The 20,717-nt window shown below is 43.9% G+C and overlaps 1 protein-coding gene across 1 annotated transcript in view; it reads left to right on the top strand.

Annotated features, from left to right (window-relative positions):
• Positions 1 to 20,485, top strand: part of EGF (epidermal growth factor) — a 77,749-nt gene extending 57,264 nt beyond the window's left edge. Inside the window, exons 17-24 of the mRNA XM_016209461.2 lie at positions 2,542 to 2,658; positions 3,327 to 3,452; positions 6,627 to 6,749; positions 8,565 to 8,709; positions 12,711 to 12,878; positions 15,315 to 15,432; positions 18,167 to 18,272; positions 20,235 to 20,485. Coding sequence (XP_016064947.2) covers positions 2,542 to 2,658; positions 3,327 to 3,452; positions 6,627 to 6,749; positions 8,565 to 8,709; positions 12,711 to 12,878; positions 15,315 to 15,432; positions 18,167 to 18,272; positions 20,235 to 20,485 — 1,154 coding nt within the window. The remainder of the gene's footprint in view (positions 1 to 2,541; positions 2,659 to 3,326; positions 3,453 to 6,626; positions 6,750 to 8,564; positions 8,710 to 12,710; positions 12,879 to 15,314; positions 15,433 to 18,166; positions 18,273 to 20,234) is intronic.
• The last annotated feature ends 232 nt before the right edge of the window (positions 20,486 to 20,717 follow it).

The raw sequence follows: 20,717 nt of genomic DNA, 5'->3' as shown, positions 1-20,717 counted from the left end.
AAGTGCTGGGGATGCCATCATGAGCTAAACATAGTCCCAGTCTCCAAGGTCATGGTCTGAGGTGGAGACAAACAATATGATGAAATAAAACAATATAAATATTAGCAATATAGAGAAACTTTCAAAGTCACTAGGAATCCCTGGAGGTTCACAAAGCATACTTTGGAAGATTAATGTTTGGGGGACTCGAAGACCAAGGTGAGTGACAGATAGTAAATTAGGCACATGGGTGGCAAATGGCCAGAGATTTGGCATGCTTCTGTCGGAGGCTTCATACCTGGAGATTATGCTCTGCTTCATGAAGAATAGATGGAATTGATTGTCCTGGTGAAAATGGCCTAATCTTTTCATACCTGGGTTGTGTTCTACCTGTGTGAAGCTAAGGGGTCTTATTTATGAGTGAGATCTCATTTCAACAAAATGTCTATACTAAAAAGAGTTTGAAAACTCTATATTGGATTTTAGGTCAATATATTCTTATTCCCCAATGACACACAGACTGATATGTCGTGAGTAGATCTGCGGACACCATGTCAAAGAGATTCGATCAAAAAAGGTTTCATTGTCAAATATACTAAAATCAAGAATTATTCTAAATTCATGAATAAAGTGTGAAATTCTTAATGTGGCCTGCTGGGCCCTAGATGAGCTAACCCTGACACGCTTCACCAACCAAAATGTGTGCCCTCTGTCTTCAGTTTTCTGTGGCCTGCTTCGGTTACCCTGGCCTTACCTGTAACATGCAGGTGCCGTGTTCTTGGCCCACAGTGCTCTTTCTAACCCCTCCAAGTCCTGCAGATCCTTCAGCTCTATATGCTCTTGCTCAGAAAGCCTTTTCTAGTCTCCTGATCTGGTGAGGTGAGAGCCACTTCAGTTCTCTTAGAACTGGGCACTGTTTCATGAGTAGCGCTTACCATACCTGCACTTCAATCATTAATTACACAAGAAAGCAGAGCCCTCGTCTGTATTCTCAACCACTGTATTTTTGACCCTCGTTAGGATCTGGCACATATGAGGTACTTTTAAATGTTACTGTTAATTTAGCAACAGACCCCAGAATCTTCTCTCGTGTGATAAGACACATTCTGACTCAGGCTGTCACAGCATTCTTGTTTATCATCTTTATTTAGATATGCATAATATTCTCTAATTTTCAAAGGAGTTTTAAAAATCACTTTTTAATTCAAGTTCTTACAACAGTTGTGTGAAGCAGACTGAACAGAAGCTGTCGCTTGTGTTTTAGAGGAGCGTGAAGCCCAGGCATTCCTTCTTTCCAGGGCTAGCCTGTGGCAGAAAGAACTTTGGCGATAGCCCATTCCTCCAAACAACTGCATATTGGTTGCAAAGCAGCCTTAGGGTTTGCAAGTTACCAAAGAAACCCTGAATCAGATTCTAATTTAAGATAATGGGTGCAAGGGATTTAAAATGTCTTGAGTAATTGGATACTGTCCACCACACTGAACAGCCTTGTGATTTGGAAGCTAGTTCTCCAATAAATGCCGAATCAAATGGGTAATTGACTGAGTCTGAAGTGATCCATCTTTAAGAGTCACGAGTGACACATTACCAACAGGCCTGAAAGGCATGTTTTCCCACAGGAGAAATCTTACTCAAATAGCTAAGCAAATCAAACGCAATTACCCAACATCTGCGTTCACATGGCATCAGATCCTACTTTGATCATTTAACTTTCTTTAAATTTATGGGCAAGTTTGACCTCTTCTATACTCAGATGAGCAAACTTACTAGTGAATAGACAGATGACAGCTTATATCCTACTGTGGTATGTCAGATCCCCCTCCAACCCCAAAAGGGAGGATGATTATATACATAAGTGAAGGGGGGGGGAAACTTGCTCATGTTTATGGCTCAGCCTGCAACTCTGTCCCCTGGGGCATCTGCATTTCAATGGAGTATGAAATGAAATGATCCATTTACAGCATTTCGTTTATATGGTTCATGACTTTGTAAAAGTGCCTTGAGGTTTGCAAGTCACTGCATAAATCTTGATAATAAACATACATTGTGACATACATATTCTATTATATATGAAACACCAATTTTAGTAAATTGACAGTAAATCTTTACGATTGAATCTTTGCCATGTTAGTACACAGAGCTACTTGCTATATATTACTCCGGGTGTCTATGAGGAATAAGAACATATTGACCCTTTGCATGTGTCATAATGGCTGGGAATTCTCAAATAAGCAATAAACCGTTTGCAATTTGAGTCCATTCACTCCTAGCAATTTAATAATTCAGATTTTAAATGCTTTTAAAAATTGTAAATACGCAGGGCTGTTTGAACACCAGTTAAGACTAAAGATTTGTTGAGAGCACGTAAATGGAAACAGATGGCTTGTGGGCCCTTTACTATGGATATAGCTTCCAGGTCAACAGTGTTTCTATTTGGAGGTTAACCTGTCCCAGAACTTGAAAAAGGATTCTCTGGAATATTTTGTAGAACCCAGAACATTAAAGCCCATTTTTTTCCTCTGAGGTCTGGAGTTAATCTGATGGGGTTCTTGCTGTTTGCAGATGAAGACGACTGTGGTCCCGTGGGATGTGGACCACACTCCCAATGCATTTCAGAGGGAGAGGTTGCCACGTGCCAGTGTTTGAGAGGATTTGCTGGGGATGGAAAAGTATGTTCTGGTAAGAGTGAAGGCCAATGCACGTAATTGTGGAAAGTAGTGAACCAGAAACATTCTCTCAGATCATATGGTTCAAAATCTCCAGAAGGGCTCATGAAATCAGCAAGATTAAATAAATTATTAGGTATCAGCTACAAAGATAATGGGTGGCATGTATAGAAAATGTGAAACATATAATATGTTGTTATATTACGTTGAGTATATGTTAAAATGACATGATACATGGAGTTGACATTAAGGAAAAGAATTTGTAATTAGCTTCAGAAGTATTAATTTGAGTTCAAGTCAAATTTATAAAATCAATAATTTCAATAAAAACACAGCCTTTTTTCCTCCAAAAGCTTAGGTCATAAGTTTTGGTTTCATAAATAGACTGTGATGAATAGGCTCCTATTTTATATTGCTAGCCTCAAAATTATGTTAGTGATTACTGTAAAAATCTCAGTCCTTATGGTCTGAAACTCTGATTTATTTACACATACTTCACTAATTAGGCAGGTGAGAAATCTGTAAAAATTGATTAAGACACGAACTTGCGGGTTCGCATTGCATTTGCAAGCAGTCTCTGTAAACAGCTGGATGATCGTCTATAAGATTACACTTTTCCTTCCCAGTATCCTCATTTATACCAGGATTGCCTATATGCTTCATTAGCTCATTTGCCCACAGACATAGATGAATGTGAGATGGGAAGCGCCGCGTGCCAGCACCCCTCCTCCACGTGCGTCAACACCGAAGGCGGCTATGTTTGCCGGTGCTCCGAAGGCCACCGAGGAAACGGGACACACTGCCTTGGTAAGAGCATGCGCCGGGGGGGGGGGGGGGGGGGGGGGGGGGGGCAGAATCATGAAATGCTCTGGGTGTGGTGGGCCAAGAAAAGACAGGATATAACTGGGTCGCATACATGTTAAGACTGACATATTCCAGTTCTCGGTACACAGTCAAGTTTGTGCCCGTGTGCTATTTTCGCACTAGTCAGCGACAACACCCTGCAAGGGTAATTTATCCCTCTGCCTTTCAGTTCCTTTTTCTGGGTTTGAGTGACACCAGTGACTCACCAATACTCCATACCATGCTCCCTGGCTGGCGTGGCTCAGTTGGTTGGGCGTCATCCCATGCACGGAGGGGTTGCTGGTTCCATTCCCCACCGGGGCACATGCACGAGTTGGGGGCTTGATCCCTGGTGGGGGGCAAGCAAGAGGCAGCTGATCGATGTCTATCTTTCTCTCTCCCTCCCCTTACCCCCCTAAAAAAAATCAATACAACTATAAAAAAAAAACACAGTAGACCTCTATACCTTGAGCCATCATGGGGGGAATTGAACAACATTCTCTTTGTCACCGAATTTAGCAAGTGAACGGTGGTGAACTGCAGAGCTGATCCATGTTTTACTCTGTGTGTGTGTGTGTGCGTGTGTGTAAAGGAAAGGAGGTGTGGTTCTGTGAAAGGGCACTTTGGGTGGCTCTTCATAAGTTCAATAGATGAAAGACTGAAGCCACTGACATCTAGATACAAATAATGAATGATTAAGGCCTCTTTCATAATCACCACCCTCTGCCAAGGTCTGGGTGTGGCTTGTTGGGCAGGAGCTCTCTTAGTGAATGCCTCGTCCCATTCCAGGTGTCAGTAGCGTAGCATCCCCGTACAAGTGAAGACCTGCCTGAAGCCATTGTCGCCCAGCGAAGTGGTTACCTGAAGTTGTACAGGGCTTTAAAATGTCTCCGAGTACAGTATTTTCTTTTCCTTCTGTAAACATAAAGATCTTTTCAAAGTGAGGGGTAGATACCCTGATAAGCAACTAAAATGGTATTGCTTTCTCCTATAAGTTGAGGTTAAAGATGAAACATCAGTCAGTTTTCTGGATCTGTTTGATTTAAATCAGACCTTTATCAGATGAGTCTTGTGGAGTCCACAGACATCTGTAAATGCTATTTTAAGCATGTTTTTGACTGTCAGTCAGGAAAATGCCACTGCTCTAATTAAACAGACTCTTAGATAATTTAGACAAACAGGCTTTATATGTAATTTACTTTGAAGGGAAAGGAAGGCGTACTTTCTTGGATGTTTAACCTCATTAGACTCTGGATTTTCACTCTGTTGCTAACCCACCTCCTTCCAGTAGCAAATATGCCATGGGGTGTCATGGCCCAGCCTGCCCCATAGAAGCCGTGAGCTGGTTCCTGTCCTTGCCCCCTTCTCTCCCCCTCCCTCTTTCTTTCCCTCTCTCTCCTTCCCTCCCAGCCTCTCTCTCTCTCTCCATATATATATAATAGATATAGATATAGTGCTATATAAATTGGCCTCCATTAGTGCAAAGGCACAGCACTGGGAACGGAGAGGAATACCAAGAAGGTGAAGGCGGTCCTTGCTTGCCAGGACAATGTGATCTGAAAGAAATATAGCTGTGATAAGTGTGAAAAAGGTATGCATCATAAGAGAAGTAAAAGCTACAGTGGAAGTTCAGGACTGGAAGAAATATGTTTGCAGTTTTGGGAAAGTCTTCATGGAGGAAGTATTATTTTGGATGGGCCCGGGACATGAGTAAATTTTTATTAGGCAGAAATGTGAAGAGGTAGAAAATAGCCTAATTGAGCACTACGTGTCCATTGTATGTGAGGGGAATCAGAAACAGAGGCTGGTAAGGTGGTCTAAACAAGACATTTTCTCACAGTTCTGGAGGTTAGATGAGATGGTTTATTTAGTTCCCGGTGAGGACTCTCCCTGGTTTACAGACGGCTGCCTTCTTGCTGTACAGACACAGAGCCTTTTCTCTGTGGCTCATGGAGAGAGAGAGAGAGCGAGCTGGTGTCTCTTCTTATAATGACACCAATCGTATTGGACCAGAGCCCCATTCTTATCACCTCATTTAACCTTCCTTCCTTATAGGCCCTTCCTCCAAATATAGTCACATCAGAGTTTAGGTTTTCAACATATGAATTTGGGGGGATACAATTCAGTATATAACAGGTGGGTCAGGTTCCATTTGTAGAAGACTAGAATCTGAGGGTTAGTCATTGGGGTTTCACTTCTCTAGACCAGCGCTGTCAATAGAAATATAATGTCAGTCACATATATAATTTAAAATTTTCCAGTAGCCACATTAGAAAAAGTAAAAAGAAACAGGTGAAATTAATTTTAAGTATATTTCATTTATTCCAATATATCAAAAATAGTAACATTTCACTATATAATCAATATAAAAATTATTAAGATAATTTTACACTCTTAAATTTTGATACTAAGTCTTCAAAACCTGCCATGTGCCTTGCAGCACTGCGTGGACTAGCTGTGGCTCAGGGGCTCAGTCCTTGCATGTGGCAATGGCTGCCACAGTGGGAGCACAGCTCTAGGCAGCAGAGAGCATTGGCAGCATTGAACCAAGTGGCGCAGTGATGGGAGACATGGTTCAGGACGATTAATATGTCACTGGTGTTGGGAGTGAGGCAGAGGAGAGTGGGGTGCTGGGAATGTAGTAAGACTGTTTTTGTAGTAATGTAAAATAGAGGAGAGGAGGGACCGGAATGTTAGAGTGGCGGTAACTGAGAAAGGAAAAGATGGGTAGCTGGGAAAGAAAGTGATGGCCTGGTTTATATTTATGTTCAAAAGGCACCAATATTTTATTTGGTGTGATCTGAACTTCTAAATGTTTGCCTACAGATCCCTTACCAATCTCCAACTTTCCCACTTGTGTTGGGAAGTTTCCTTTCCTTCCCAGCAGTAGGAAAGCTCATAGCCTCATGCCAGGAGTTTACCTGAATGGGAAGCAGCCGAGCGACCCTGTTCATCTGTCTCACCAACGTTCATGATAAAATATTTGAACCTAAAAACGTGTAGCACTCTGAGAACGTGAGCACGAGAGAAGTCCAAGAGGCTTCTCTTCTAGAATGTTGGGTTTTCCAACTGTACGACCCTCTGTCCTCCTCCACACCCCACTTTTCTCTTACCTACTCCCCTTTTTTTTCCTGGCAGATATTGATGAGTGCCAGCTGGGCGTGCACGCCTGTGGGGAAAATGCTACCTGCATAAATACGGAGGGAAACTACACCTGCCTGTGTGCCGGCAGCCTGTCTGAGCCTGGACTGATCTGCCCTGGTACGCTGGTGGGTGATGTAGATCCAAGGGGAGGAATTGATTCTGGAAAATTCTGTACCCTTGTGTATTTGAGATTCTAGAAATCATTTGGTTCCATCAGGCTGTCGGGTTTGTTTTCCTGAGTAGGTCGATGCTGGGCTTGAGAATGTGAAATGGTCTGTTTTTTTAATTTGATAGCATCCGGAATAAATCTGTTTTTATTACTCACAATTCAGTAAAGGTGGCAACGCAGGTGGTTCTCTGTAACTATGCAGCGAATGTCCTGGTTTGTAATGTCGATTTCCTGGGATGCCGGAGAGACTCTGCAGGGCTGGGCAGGTTGGGGAGGATGTCTGGATTTTAAAATATTACTCTAAAAAGTTAGTATTTCTTGATCTGAGTTAGAACTCCAGCTCTTTTTTCTTTCTTTTTAAAATGTTCATAGTGCTCGACTCCTGCTTCCTGAACCCTCTCCCCATTACCCAACATCTTCTCACCATCAGCACCCCAGCAGAGGGCTGGCTTCAGAGGCCCTGGACAGCAGGATGGGGCTTGTTCCCTTTACTGTTTATCCCACCAGCTATTTAACAGGCTCAGCTCTGCAAGCAGAACACATCCTAATAAAGGAAAGTTCTGCCCTTCCTCGGGTCTCCATTTTTTTCTAACAAACTTTTTTCTCAAGTAATTTGCTCTTCTTAAAGGTATTGGAAGACCACTAATATTTACATAGCTACACGCCCTAATGTTTTCCTTTTAAAGAGCAGTGAACCATCCAGCGAAAGGGCTTTACCACTTTGGCATTTCCTATGTATCGTAACATTTCTTTTCCCTCAACGGGACTAGTCTTGTTTTTGAGGTTTCACCTGAAAGTTAAATAGTTTTTAGAAGAAATCACTGTGTGGGAAAAAATTTTGAGACTCTCAGGATAGCGGCAGTAATAGACTGTGTATTGGTGGGTGGTTTATAAGCCATAAAGAGATACTGTGGTTCGGTGAGACCCTCTTAAAGCTAGCTGTCATTTCCCACCATGTGTGTTTGCGGATGACAGATGTGCGTTTATAATGAGATCAGTGACTCTGCATTCATTCGGCGTCTTAGGACTGACCATTCTCTTATTTGCTTCCAATATGCTTTCTGTCAAAAAGTACTGAACCTAAAGAAAGAATAGATCTCTTCATGGTGAGTAACACAAAGTGTGGTTAGGAAAGTGAAACTATTGTTGCTCTGATAGTTCTACTGTCACCAAAAGACACTATATCACAAATTATTCACAGAAACTAGGCCCTGATACTGATATAGGTTTCCCCTGCCAGCCACAAGCTGAGACGAAGTCAAGTGAAAGAGCCATCACTACCATTAATTTGTATGGAAAAAATTTTGAGCATTCCCAGATCCAAAAAATAACTTACCAGACCATACCAAATACACTTCATTAGGCCCAGTTACACCCTCAGGGGCACTTAGGCTTTTCTGATGCCTTAGAACACGTCTTGCTAATGGGTGCACAGAACCAATGGAGATGGAGCGCCGATGGTCACAGGCACTGTTCAAAGCCATGGCCCCTTGGTGCTGAGATGCTCGGTGTGGTTCCCCGGGGAGGGGCTTGGCCCTTCTCGCTGCTGGGGGGCGGCTGCCTCTCTAAGGGCTCATGCAAAACAAACCCTGAATGCTAGTTTCACTTTTTGCCTCTTTGTAAAAGCGAAAATCCTCTTTAGGTTTCTTTGGGTTAGCGAAATCGGGCACTGAGGCAGGTCTCCCCTAATGTGAGGCGGGTGCTTGTACCCGAAGGAGGCTGATGGCCTCCGAAAATACAAGGAGTGTCTTTGCTTCTTCTAGACTTGACTCCGCCGCCTGCCCTCAGGGAGGATGGGCGCTCCTCCGTGAGGAACGGCTACTCGGAGTGCCCCCCGTCCCACGCGGGGTACTGCCTCCACGGCGGGATGTGCATGTTCATCGAGGCCGTGGACCACTACGCCTGCAAGTAAGTCCACCGACCCCTGGCGCTGCCACCCGAAACTTCCAGCCAATCTGTCAGAGTGAAATTAAGGAACATTTTCTAGAATTTGGTTTTGCCTTAGGGAAACATATGTGAATATGCATAAATCAATTGTGTGTGTGTGTGTGTGTGTGTGTGTGTGTGTGTGTGTTGCAGTCTCCCCACATGTCACGTATCACCCCTCCACCCCCACAGCTACCAGTGCTAAATATAAATGGAAGGAATGGGCGATCTTCCCTTTTACTTAAATAACTTGATGTTGCTACTGGCACAGCCTGGGAACTGAGCTTCTCATTCTGGTTGAAAAACTCAGGTTTGTGAGAGAATTCTTTAAAACTTTGATTCATTTCCTGCAAAATATATGGAGAGCATCCATGATATGTTTCTGAATTTACAAAAGTGTTGCATATATTCACACTGGACTTCTTGCCTTCACCTCTCAAAACTCAGACGACAGGGCATCCCCCAAAAAGGTATACACATTTTAACAGCTAATAGTTCAATTTTGAAAATTAAATTAAATAACCACTGCCTTGATAATTATTTAAAGTATGTGTATACATTTCTTGAGACACCCTAAGTATATATATTCTTTTCTTAATTTCCTAATAGTTTCCTAATAGTACACTTTTGTCGTTTCATGACACCTGCTGGGCACAGCCACCACTGCTTTTTGCCCCTCCTTTGTCCCCGTGATGACTTCACAGTGGGCAGTGTCAACCTGAAGCCCTGTAACCACGGCCCCCTGCCCTACTCACTCAGAGCACCTTCCCCGGGAGCCTTTCTTAAAGCCCCACTCACATTGCCTGGTTCTACTTTCGTGTTTTGAAGACAATATGAGGGAATTCATAGGTTCTGAAAAATAAATAGGCCTCCTAACCCTAGACTCCTGACTCACTGATCATTTCCTCTGTGCCTGAAGAAGAAGTGATAAAATATTCTGAGTCTCACGAATAGATGCTATACATTTAAAGGCTTTTATTATTTTATCAGTGGTAATCAGCAGAAGCATAGTCTAAATTATTAGAATAATTAAGTTATATTCTGTGACAAAGTGCATGGCCTTGCATTATAAATCATGTCAGCCTGACAAAAACAATGGAAAATGCTCATGAATATGAGCAAAAATGACTCAGCTCTAATAAAAATCTGCTTTCCTATCCACATTTGTGTGCTATAATTTTCTAACCTGAGGTAAATCTGGTGCTAGTTATTCTTGATTTTAATAATAAGAACCAAGTTGTTTTACCTGTTTGTGGTTTTTTATTATCCTAAATAATGAAATTATGGAAACAAATATCTTAGTTTATTAGGTCATCATTTGTTGTTATAAAAGACTATGATAATATGAAGAGTACTGAATGAAGGGTTAGGTATTGAGATTAGTGCGTTGTGTTCATTTGGACCTGGTAGTGTCAATTAATTCAATGGTTTATAAACTCTAGCACACCGCTTTTCTTTGTCATTAAATCCTGATGAAAATATCATATTTCTCTGATAATGTTTTAAACACGAGTTGTTACAACATGACCAACTGGAGATAACACTCAAATTTGAGGGCCTTTCATCAAGATCAATATTGAAACTGTAATGAGAGTTCCCATTCATTTGGATCATAACTTTGCTTTTTAATTCTACATTTAATAAAACCTTAGTTTAATCATACATTCAACCCTTCCCTCTTCCTGCCCGATGACCTCACTTTGTATTTTTTAAATTCCATAACAACACATCTCTAGGGGGCTCACCAGTCCAACTTTTATTAGAAACACTCCATAGGCGGCATTCCACGCAGAGTGTTCCCAATGCTGCGAGCAGGCTTATAAAGGGTGCTCTTTCCTTCCTTGGAAGACAGGGACCCCCCCAGCTACCTGGGGATGCGGGGATGTGAGGAACTGGAGTCTCCATGCCAAGGGGCTTCCTCAGGGGTTCCCTGGACTGGAGAGCCTCAGAAGACTCCACACCTCCTGAGCTCAGAAGCGATCCTCACTTATTCTGGTTCAGCTTTGAACCAACGCACACCCTTCTGGGCAGGTCTTCTTCAGACTGAGATCCCCCCGCACTGGTGCTGTGAAATGTTTCATGGAAAAAAAGGGTCATGTGGTCAGATCCTTTTGAAAAATGCTGCATACTTCAGCCCTCAATTCTTGATTCATGGCACACCACAATGTGGGAAAAAGTCTTGCTAACCTTTACTTAGTCTAGAATTTCTTGAAATTATTTGACCATAGAAACTGAAACTTGTTTGGCCAGGGAATCTTTTGTTTGGTTTAAGAGAATTCAATAACCCGAAGAACCAGTTGTGTGCAGTTGTGTGCGGTCCACCCTGTGAACTTGTAAGATGCTGACTGACTGTTCTGGGCCCTATTAGGCTCACAGAGCCTTGACAGTGCAGCCTGCCTTGGCCTCCAGGACTCTCACCATGGGACTGGTATATTCTCCAAGATCCTAAAATCTCTGAGAGGATTTGAGGTGTGGCCCATTAATATCCAACAGTTTAAAAGTATGTGCTAGACATTGATAGTAACTGCCTATAACCAAGATAACCAGAATTTAAAAAGGTTCCAAGAAAGCTTGGAGTCACTTGAGGGTCCTTTATGCTTCCTACACTCAGATCCTGCCATCTCTTGCTTGGTCAGTTCTAGAAGAATAGCCTTCAGAGGTGCATGTTGCTTAAGACCCTTTTGGGAAACAGCCCAGTGTAGTAGGAAGAACACAGGCTTTGAAATCAGAGAACCACTTGAATGGAACCTTCCATTCACTAGCTGAGTGACCAGGCCCAAATTATTTAACCCCATTTGAGCCTCACTCTCCTCATCTGTAAAATGGGAATATGTCATCGAAAGGAAGTGCAAGTGCCCAGCACACTGTCAAACATGCAAGGTGCTTAACAAATGCTAGACCCTTCCCCTCCTATCTCTGAAAGTGACTTGCCAAAGCTCCTATGGCCAACTCCAGGTAGAACCAGGGCAGAATCTAGATCCCCTGGGGCTTTGTCTGATGCTTTTTCCATGCTGCCCCTTCCCACCATGGGGTCTGGAATCAGTTCTCTATGTTTTCATTCCTTCATGTCCTTTTGGTATTAGGTGGCGGCATGAATAGATAGATAGTTGGTCCAGGGCCAAGGGGAAGAAATTCCTAACAAGAGAACATCAGAAAACATTTAACAGGATATTTTTTAAGTTTACACTCTCATGAAGAAGAATAAACTACAGTTCTGCGCCAAGATCCCGACGGTGTCTAGAAGCCCCCTTTCCCAGTAGATGGCAGCATTGTTTCATTTACTTCTGAAAGCTCCTCGTGTGCATTGGTCGCGGCTGCTGATTCTAGGAACAATTTCACTGATGAAATAGCAGGATGTTTGCCAGTGACGCCTCTTTTCCCCTCCATTTAGTTTCTCCCCCTTGAAGAAAGGAAGGCAAACGCTTGTGTGTCGCCACCGAGAGCTTTTCCCTTGGGCCCGTGGTGATTGAAAAAGAGTGTTTCCTCCACAGCCTAGGCTGTGCTTCCTCGCTGGCAGCATTTTGCAGCCCAGCCTCCGCTGGAGGGCTTTGCTCTCCAATCCTTCCTGCCTCAGAATTCAGATTTCATTGCAACCTGCCCAAACATTTGTTCGAAAACTCTCTTGGCTCTTAGGGCAGAGTTGCTTTGTGTTGGTCTTAAAGGTAGCTCCTCAGGATTCCGGCCTGAGAGTAATTGATCCCTAATCAATGCTCTGCGATGCCTCGCAGAGACAGTAGGCCAAATCCCCCGACAATCCCAGGGCAAACAGACGGGGCGGGGGGGGGGGGGGGGGGGGGGGGGGGGCGTGCAGCATCGACTCGCAAAGCAGAGAGCTTGCGGCTCACCCCTGATGGATTTTCCATGTGCTTCCAAAAAGCTGAGTGTGGAAACGCGGAGGCTGAGACGGCTGGATATCGAGACTGAAAGATACACGCGTTTCTGCCCGGGCCTAACAGCTCACCTCTGTTTGTGATTTGTCACAGCTGTGTTGTTGGCTACGTCGGGGAGCGATGTCAGCACCGAGACTTGAAATGGTGGGAGCTGCGCCACGCGGGCCACGGGCGGCAGCGGAACGTCACCGTGGTGGCCGTCTGCGTGGTGGTGCTCGTCCTGCTGCTGCTCCTGGGGCTGTGGGGCGCTCACTACTACAGGTGACTCTTTCCACTGGCACTTCCAGCCTCTCGCCACCCCCTGCCACCTGCCCCTCGGGAGGACGGCCTGCACCCTGACTGCCCTCCGAAAGCGCAGTCCCCTGAAGGACCACACGTGGTGCGGGTTTCCCTGCTCTGGGGCGGCGGTGGCTTCCCCTTCCTTCCTCCAAGCCGGCGGCTGTCCACGCGCCCGTGTGCTTCCCGGGGCTGTCACGGAATGGCGCGTTTTGTGTCCCACTTGTTTCTTGCACCTGCTTTCCCCGCACAGCCTGCACAACTGTAATTTTTTCCTGCCTGCCTTCCTTTGAGTTGATTTCCCACAAACTATTAACTTTTGTTCCAGCGAATAATCAGGATCTTCGGCAACTTGGAAGGAAGTTTCTGGTTCTTGGAATAATTGTCAATAATTTCAAGTTAAAAACTGTGAAACAATGTTTGTACATTTAACTTAAAAAAATCGACACTACATTAGGGTGAGGGGATCGGCATCACGCTGCTGGTTTTCCATTTTCTTTCTTTCTTTCTTTTTTTTTTTTTTTTAAATATATCTTTATTGATTTCAGAGAGAGGAAAGGAGAGGGAGAGAGAGAGAGACATCAATGATGAGAGAGTCATTGATCGAGCCCGCAACCCGGGCATGTGCCCTGACCGGGAATCGAACCCCGATCGCCTGGATCCCAGGTCGGCGCTCAACCGCTGAGCCACGCCCGGCCGGGCTCCGTTTTCTTAAAAAGTAGGGCAGCATCCTCCACGACCCTCGATACTGAGAAACATTTTATGTCGTTGCAGTTTGTGCTGTACAAAATCAGCAAGTCATAACGTTTGGGGGCTGACGGGAACTTTATTGAGTTATCGAATTCAGTCTCATCATTTTATGGCTGGAAAACCGGAGACCCACTTAAGGAATAGGCCCCAGCCTCTGGGGATGTGCGGGTACCTACCACCACCAGCCGATAAAAATCCAGCCACGCTCACTGGTGCTACTCAACCACTCGGGTATCAACTATCTTGTATTGGGGAGAACCCAACACACCATTCAAGATGTGCTTGGCTGAGATCCTGCTGCATCATAGCGTAGTGCTTAAGATCATGGGCTCTACACTCAGACTGCGCAGGTTCAATTCCCAGTTCATGTTTAAATAATACTAGGAGCCCTGGCCAGTGTGGCTCAGTTGGTTGGCATCGTCCCATCCGGTTTGATGCCCGGTTGGGACACATTCCCAGGTTGCGGGCTCGATCCCCAGTAGGGGGCGTGCAGGAGGCAGCTGATCAATGACTCTCTCATCATCGATGTTTCTATCTCTCTCTCTCCCTCTCCCTTCCTCTCTCTGAAATCAATAAAGATATATATCTTTAAAATAATAATAATAATAACCCCACATCATTTCCTGGAAATATCCGTCACATTCACAGCTCCTGAGAGGTGGCTTTCACAGCAGCTCCGACCTTCCTGTTGCCCTAGCTCAGATGTCCAGGCAGGCCCACTGGAGACAGAGATGCCCTCCTCGAGGGCATTAGGCTGCTGTGGACCCAAGAGAGCAGGGCTATTGTGGACTCTTGAGGCTGGCTGGTGGTCTTCACCACCACATTTCCTTTGTTGCCTTCGCTCTACAGCTGCTTGATACATTATATGTTTCTCCCCTTCTAGAGGCCATTGCTTTGAGGACAGGGATCTCACCTTAACGCTAGATCTCTCTGCCTTTCTCTGCTCCCCCTAGTGCATGACTTAGTGCTTAATGTTTATCAATGAAATAAGTATTTATAAAACTGAATTTAGAGGCAAGAGACCTAGTCTATTTCCTGGCTTGGCAACTATGAGTCAATATGCTCTTGGGCCTTCCCCTTCTCGTGTTCTTGCTGTAACACTGGTGAGCAGGGGATCACAGCAAGCCAGTGGGAGGACCCTAGGCGTTGTGTCACTATGACCCAGCTCCTGAGCTGCCCTCCTTAGCTGAATGCCTGGGTGAGTCCCTGTTATCTTCCAGCTCCTCTGGCTTCACTTGTAAAATGGAGCTAATATAGTGTGTGTCACATGATTGCTATGACACTATTTCCATAGACAGCCAAACTGTAAATCCATTAAGGTAGAGAACTTTCTTGTTGTTTTTTGGTTGCTATATCCCTAGTACTAGGACAGTGCCTGGGATATAGTTAGTACTCAATAGATATGTCCATGAATAAATGCATGGCTCCCTCCTCACCCCCACTCTGACTCCCACCCTCATCTCACAAAACCTTGGAACATCATCTGGAAAGTTCTGCAGAAAATGCCTTAAAAACCCAAAGTTGTGTTTCTAGTTTTCTTAATATTTATTCTCTACCATGCATTTTAAATACCTAAATTTCAGTAGCAAAGGTGGTTGTCCCTGACCATCACTGAGTGGGCTATTGTTCTGTTTTGCTTTGAGATGGTCTCACGTTTTTGTTTTTTTGCAGGACTCAGAAGCTGCTAGCGAAAAATCCAAGAAACCCTTATGAAGAGTCGAATAGAGATGTGAGCACTAGCAGACCTTCAGATGGAGAGGCTGGGATGTCCTCTGGTCCTCAACCTTGGGTAATGTGACCAAAGTACAAGAAACAAGAAATTGGCTTTATATTAATCCCAGTTCGTTTTTTTTTTTTCCATTCTTCTGAGCTCAAAAGGACTGGAAGCTGCTCTAGCTTCCAGCAGGTATTAATGTTAGCCAACACCACAATAACTGGGGTGGTCCTGGGTGGGCCTGGGGGTGGGGAACTCTGCCCGAAACTAAAGTAACCTTATAGGCTACAATAGTGCCATAATTTAATGGCACAAGAAGCTTATGGAATATTTTTTTCTATCATGTAGTTTCTTCCTGTAATGTAGATTTTGATGTGTATGTGAAAAGTCTTTTCCAATTTTTAGGTGATCCTCTTCAGGTAGATGTCTTAAAAACCCAAGGATAGTCTCCTTAATTGTGTGCATATTTCTTTTCTCACAAACATTTTAAATCCCTGAACTTCAGCAGCAAAATAGTTGCCAGGTTTAGCAAAGAAAAAATACAGGACACTTAGTTCAATTTATATGAATACTGAAAGTTGAGATTTACATTCAAATGTAACCAGGTGTCCTGTATTTTATCTGGCATCCTTATGCATTCAAGTTCAAAATGCTTCACGGATCACCCACTTCAGTATTGACCTTAGGACACTAGAGGGCAGACGTGAGACGGGTTGAACACTTGAAACTTGGAATTTTGTTTCCAGAAACCTGTCAGAGTTGACGACTGGTTCACTGAGTGCTGTTGGTATTACTCGTGGGATAGATTGTGGAAGAGGCTGGAATAGAGGAAAAAAACTGGGGAAAGGTTATTAGGAGGGGTTATGGAGGGGCAAAGGCACCTTTGGGGGTCCTTCCCATATTATTTTGCCCATTTCCCAGCCTCCACTTCATGTGCATTCCCAGAGAATAGCTTTTCTATAGCTGTGCTTTTGACCTGTTATAGGTATTCGGCGTGTACTTATTTTCTGGTTGAACTTGAGTATGGAAATACAATAAGAAATGTGAATTCTAGCCTCGCCCTCCCAGCAGCTGGCTGTCTAATTTTGAGGAGGTCATTTCACCTCTGCCTGCTCTTCAGGCCACCAATGGATTGGGATTAGATGAGGTTGAAGATTCTTGTCTCTAGAGATTCCCTAAGTGTGTGATTCTGGGTGGACTTAGCTACAGAGTGTCCTCAGCTCTTTGAGGCTTCATGACTTTGTGGAACTTCCTAATTATCTCCAGATTGTTCTTGTCGATCTATATGGTATTTTATTCAGGTTTTGGGTAGCAAGTTTAATTCATCTGACTTAAATCATGGGAAAGGAGACACACAATTTGTGTGTATCTTGCTTTTGTTTTGTTTTTTAAGAAATCAAGAACACTTGCCCTTGTCATGAGCAGCTTGCAGACTCAGAGCTGTGGTTGGTGGACTGGGGCTCCCGAGCTCAGTGCCTGTCACCATCATAACTGTCCCCAATGCCAGCTGCTGCTGCAGATATCAATGGGAGTGGGACAGAGCTGAGCACCCGAAGGAGGAGAAGCCGCAGGAGCAAATCTAGTCTGTCAGCTGCCGCCCACATCTCAGCCCTGGGTTCAGGGACCTATGTTCTCACAGAGACACGTGGCTGGAAAATTTGCCGTGCAGGGGGCTGCGTTTTGTCTACAGCCAGAAATAATGGGCATGTGCCCATAAACAGCGGGTCATGTATTGATTTTGCAAAATGTTGCTGGAGACGATTCATGAAGAGGAAGGTGATTAGTGTTGTGGGAAATAAGAAAATGAAAACAGGTGTTCAGGGAATCCACTCTTCCATGACCAACACTTCTCTCCCTAACCAGCTCCACCCATCATTCCTTTCTACACTTTTCTCAAAGAGAAACATGAACAAGGTTTTTCTATTCCCTTTTGCTCATTGTATTTCTGAGTTATGGGCTCCTTCCTATGGAGGGCCCATTTCTGAACCAATGGAGCTTGATTGGCCAAAATCTTGGGCAACCCCTCCTCTGAGTCACTGATGGGCAAGGAAGGACATCCTTCATCCTGGGGCCTGGGGTTACTTCTTTCCTTTCCTTTTATCATTGATCTATTTTAATATCCAGTTTATCTGGTGTGAATGTGAGTCAGGGAACTCTGGTCAGCCCCCATTGCAAGTGCCACATCAATTGTGGATAACACAAAAATAACAAAAATAATCATTTTGTTGCCCAAAGAGAAATGTTATTTTCCGGTTGTGCCCTTTAGAATTCTGGTTCTCACACTGTTGAACCATGGAAAAGCATTTGGTGGATCCCTGCAAATAGTAATTGCACGATTAGTTACTACTACCCATCTATGACCCTAATTACTCAGAACTTGGCAGCCTGTTTAAATGAATTTTATTAACTGAACACACATTTGAAAAGTTGGAGCACATCATATATAAGATATTATTTTTCATGCTTATTGGCAATGATTAGACCGCTTATGGATTCTTGCATTGCTTAAAGTAAAACAATAGACACCATGGATCCAAGACCCAAAAGTTGGGATTCTAGAATTAGGATAGATTGGTCAGTAAAGGTATTGGTAGGGCCTAGTTGCTTTAAGAGAGAGTAACATAAAGTTCTGAATTGAAACTAAGTTTTTCATTGACCAGAGAAATAAATTTGGCAGGGCCTTTCTTTCAGCTTTCTCCTTCCATAGGATGAACATGAGGAAGCCATAAACTCTGATTTCACGTACCTTGAGATAATTTATGTGTTGTAACAATGTTCTCTCTCTCTCCCTCTCTTTTGTCCTCTGCAGTTTGTGGTTTTAAAGCAACACCAGAATCTCAGGAATGGGAATCAACCTGAGGCCCCTCAAGACAGCCAGGCAGCAGATGTTGGCCAGTTTCCCTCCCCGCAGCCTGGTGAATGGTTATCTTTACCTTCATCCTGAATGTTTCTCTGAATGTTAAAAGTCTCATTAAGCACAGAAGCAACAGTTAAATTGGATAAGCTCTGTGAGCCGCTGGGCTGTATTGGAATGTCATTGAGCTTCAGGGAAAGATACTTGGACTGGACCCCTGTCCTATGTGAGGTTACCGTGCTCACTCAAAACTCTGGTCGCACGGCAGTCTGAAGATCACTTTGAGCAAGCACACAATGAGTCAACTCCTTGCTTTTGAGTTAGGTTGGGTTTTGAGGTCATTCTTGGGGTTTGGGTTTATATCAGTAGCTGTAGGTATAGTTCCAGTGAAAAATTGTCAATGGCTCCAAGGAAACATGTTCCATGTTTTAGTAGGAGAGGTTCTTGTAAATTTAAGCTAATCAGGGGGTTCTCCTAGGGTTCATATTCAAGCCTTATCAGGGCTAGCCCTCAGCTAGAAGCCTGGACATTGATGAAGTCCAGCCAAGCCACTGGGAGAGGGGCCACAAAATCAATCCAGGTCCTTGGGCTGCTCTGGAACTCAATCTGCCTCAGGTAGAAATGGAGTTAGATACACTTTGACATAATACCTTTGATTAGAGTTGTGTTATGATAAAATTCTTGAACTTCTGTCTCAGATATGAAAATTCTGTTTCGTAACTTAGAGAACAAGGTTGAATATATTTTGTATCATAAGCCTTGAGAAAGGTTCAGAGAAACTTTGAGCCAACAACAACAATTCCTCTGCTAGTGTTTCATCTGCACTTTTATTTTCTGATATTTGCCCTTCACAAATATACTTACTACCATACTCTCCTCCTCAGACTTCCTCGTAGAGAGAACATAGTCCAGCCAAGCCACTGGTTTATGTTCTTATTTTAAAAACTTCCTCTAAATTTACCTCTCCTATATATGTTGCCATGGAACCCAATTCAGTAGAACTTTACTTCCTAAGCTGAGGAAAACCCTGGATATTAAGGTGTTCCTTAAGAATTGACTATTAAAATTACAGTAAATATTATAATGTTATATGTACTGTTGCTACCTAGCTAATGAAAACAGTCAACATTTTCAAAAGTTGCTTGGATTCTGTTGTTATTAGTAGCATTATTAGAAAGTAATAGAATGTCTTGTAGCTACATCCTACTTTTTCTTGAAGAGCTAAAACCACATAATTCTTTGTTATAAAGTTAATCCCCTCTGGAGGGACATATAATATAATTTTGCAAGTTAACAAATAGTACAGTGATTTGACCAGAACATGATTAAACTCGGAAAAGAGCTAAGGACCCAGCTGAGTATTCAGGAATAGATGAGACTGTTTCTCTTTTTGCTCACTCTACTGCAAACAGTTTGATCTGTCCTCTGTGAGCCACTCACGTAACTGTCTCCTAATATGAGTGACCACATCCCCAGTCATGTCCAGCTGTCTCCTAACTGCCTGTGGTGAAAGTGCACATAGAGATCGGAGGTGGGTAGATGGAGTGGAGATAAAGATCGAGATTGGTTCTTTGCCGATTCCTTCTCCGGTCCTGGAGAACCTCTTAAAACACACAGGCTGTGCCAGTGGTGGACCCACAGAACCACATGCACTGACCTCAGCCAACATCAGTTGGTGCAGGTTAAGTGGGCAGCCCCACGAGAGGGGCCGAGCGCCGTGCTAAGGGATAGGATGCAAGTGCGTCCAAGGCCTGAGCTCTGTTCTCAAGTCACTTACGGTCCAGCTGGGGAGAGAGGAAATACACAGGGAAAATGGAAGAGCGATGTCAGATAGCATAGCCCTTTGGATCATCTCAACCAATCAAAACTATTTTAATTTTTTTAAAAATTGGGTCTAGAATGGTTTGGGAATGGGTTCACTTTGTGCTGCATATTTCAGGCCCATTCTCCAATCACTACTATTAGGGTGTCTTTTTTTGGAGATGTGAATTCTAAAATTTCTTTTTTTTTTTTATTTGTGTAGCGTCAATGCAACCGACACCTTGGAGGAAAGAGCCCCAGATGTGCCCGGGAACAGACCAGGGCAGCTGCATCCCGCCACCCCGTGATAACGGCTCTGGTCCCCAGAGAACGAAGGGTAGCTTTCCTCTCCCCTCCTGTGGGGCACAGCCCATTGCTGTGGGGGATGAGAGGCCCCATTCTCTCTGGTCGGCTAACCCATCATGGCCACAGAGGGCCCCGGATCCACCACACCAGATGGAGCTGACTCAGTGAAAACTGGAAGTTGAAGAAGAAAAAACTGTAATACTTTGTTTCAAAAAGTAGGGGGAAAATACAAATTTTGACTCCCCAGTCTCTACAACTCATCACCTGCTCAGCATCCTGGAAACAAATATTGTTTTCCCTTCTTCCTTCAAGTACTCCCACTACGGATTTTCAAGTCAGAGTAACTGGGAGAACCACTAGATAACTCATTAGAAACCAAACGGGCACAGTTTTGCTTTAT

Source organism: Miniopterus natalensis, chromosome 1, assembly GCF_054644295.1.
Source record: "Miniopterus natalensis isolate mMinNat1 chromosome 1, mMinNat1.hap1, whole genome shotgun sequence".
NCBI classification, from domain to species: Eukaryota; Metazoa; Chordata; class Mammalia; order Chiroptera; family Miniopteridae; genus Miniopterus; species Miniopterus natalensis.
This window is presented reverse-complemented; position numbering and strand designations above follow the sequence as displayed.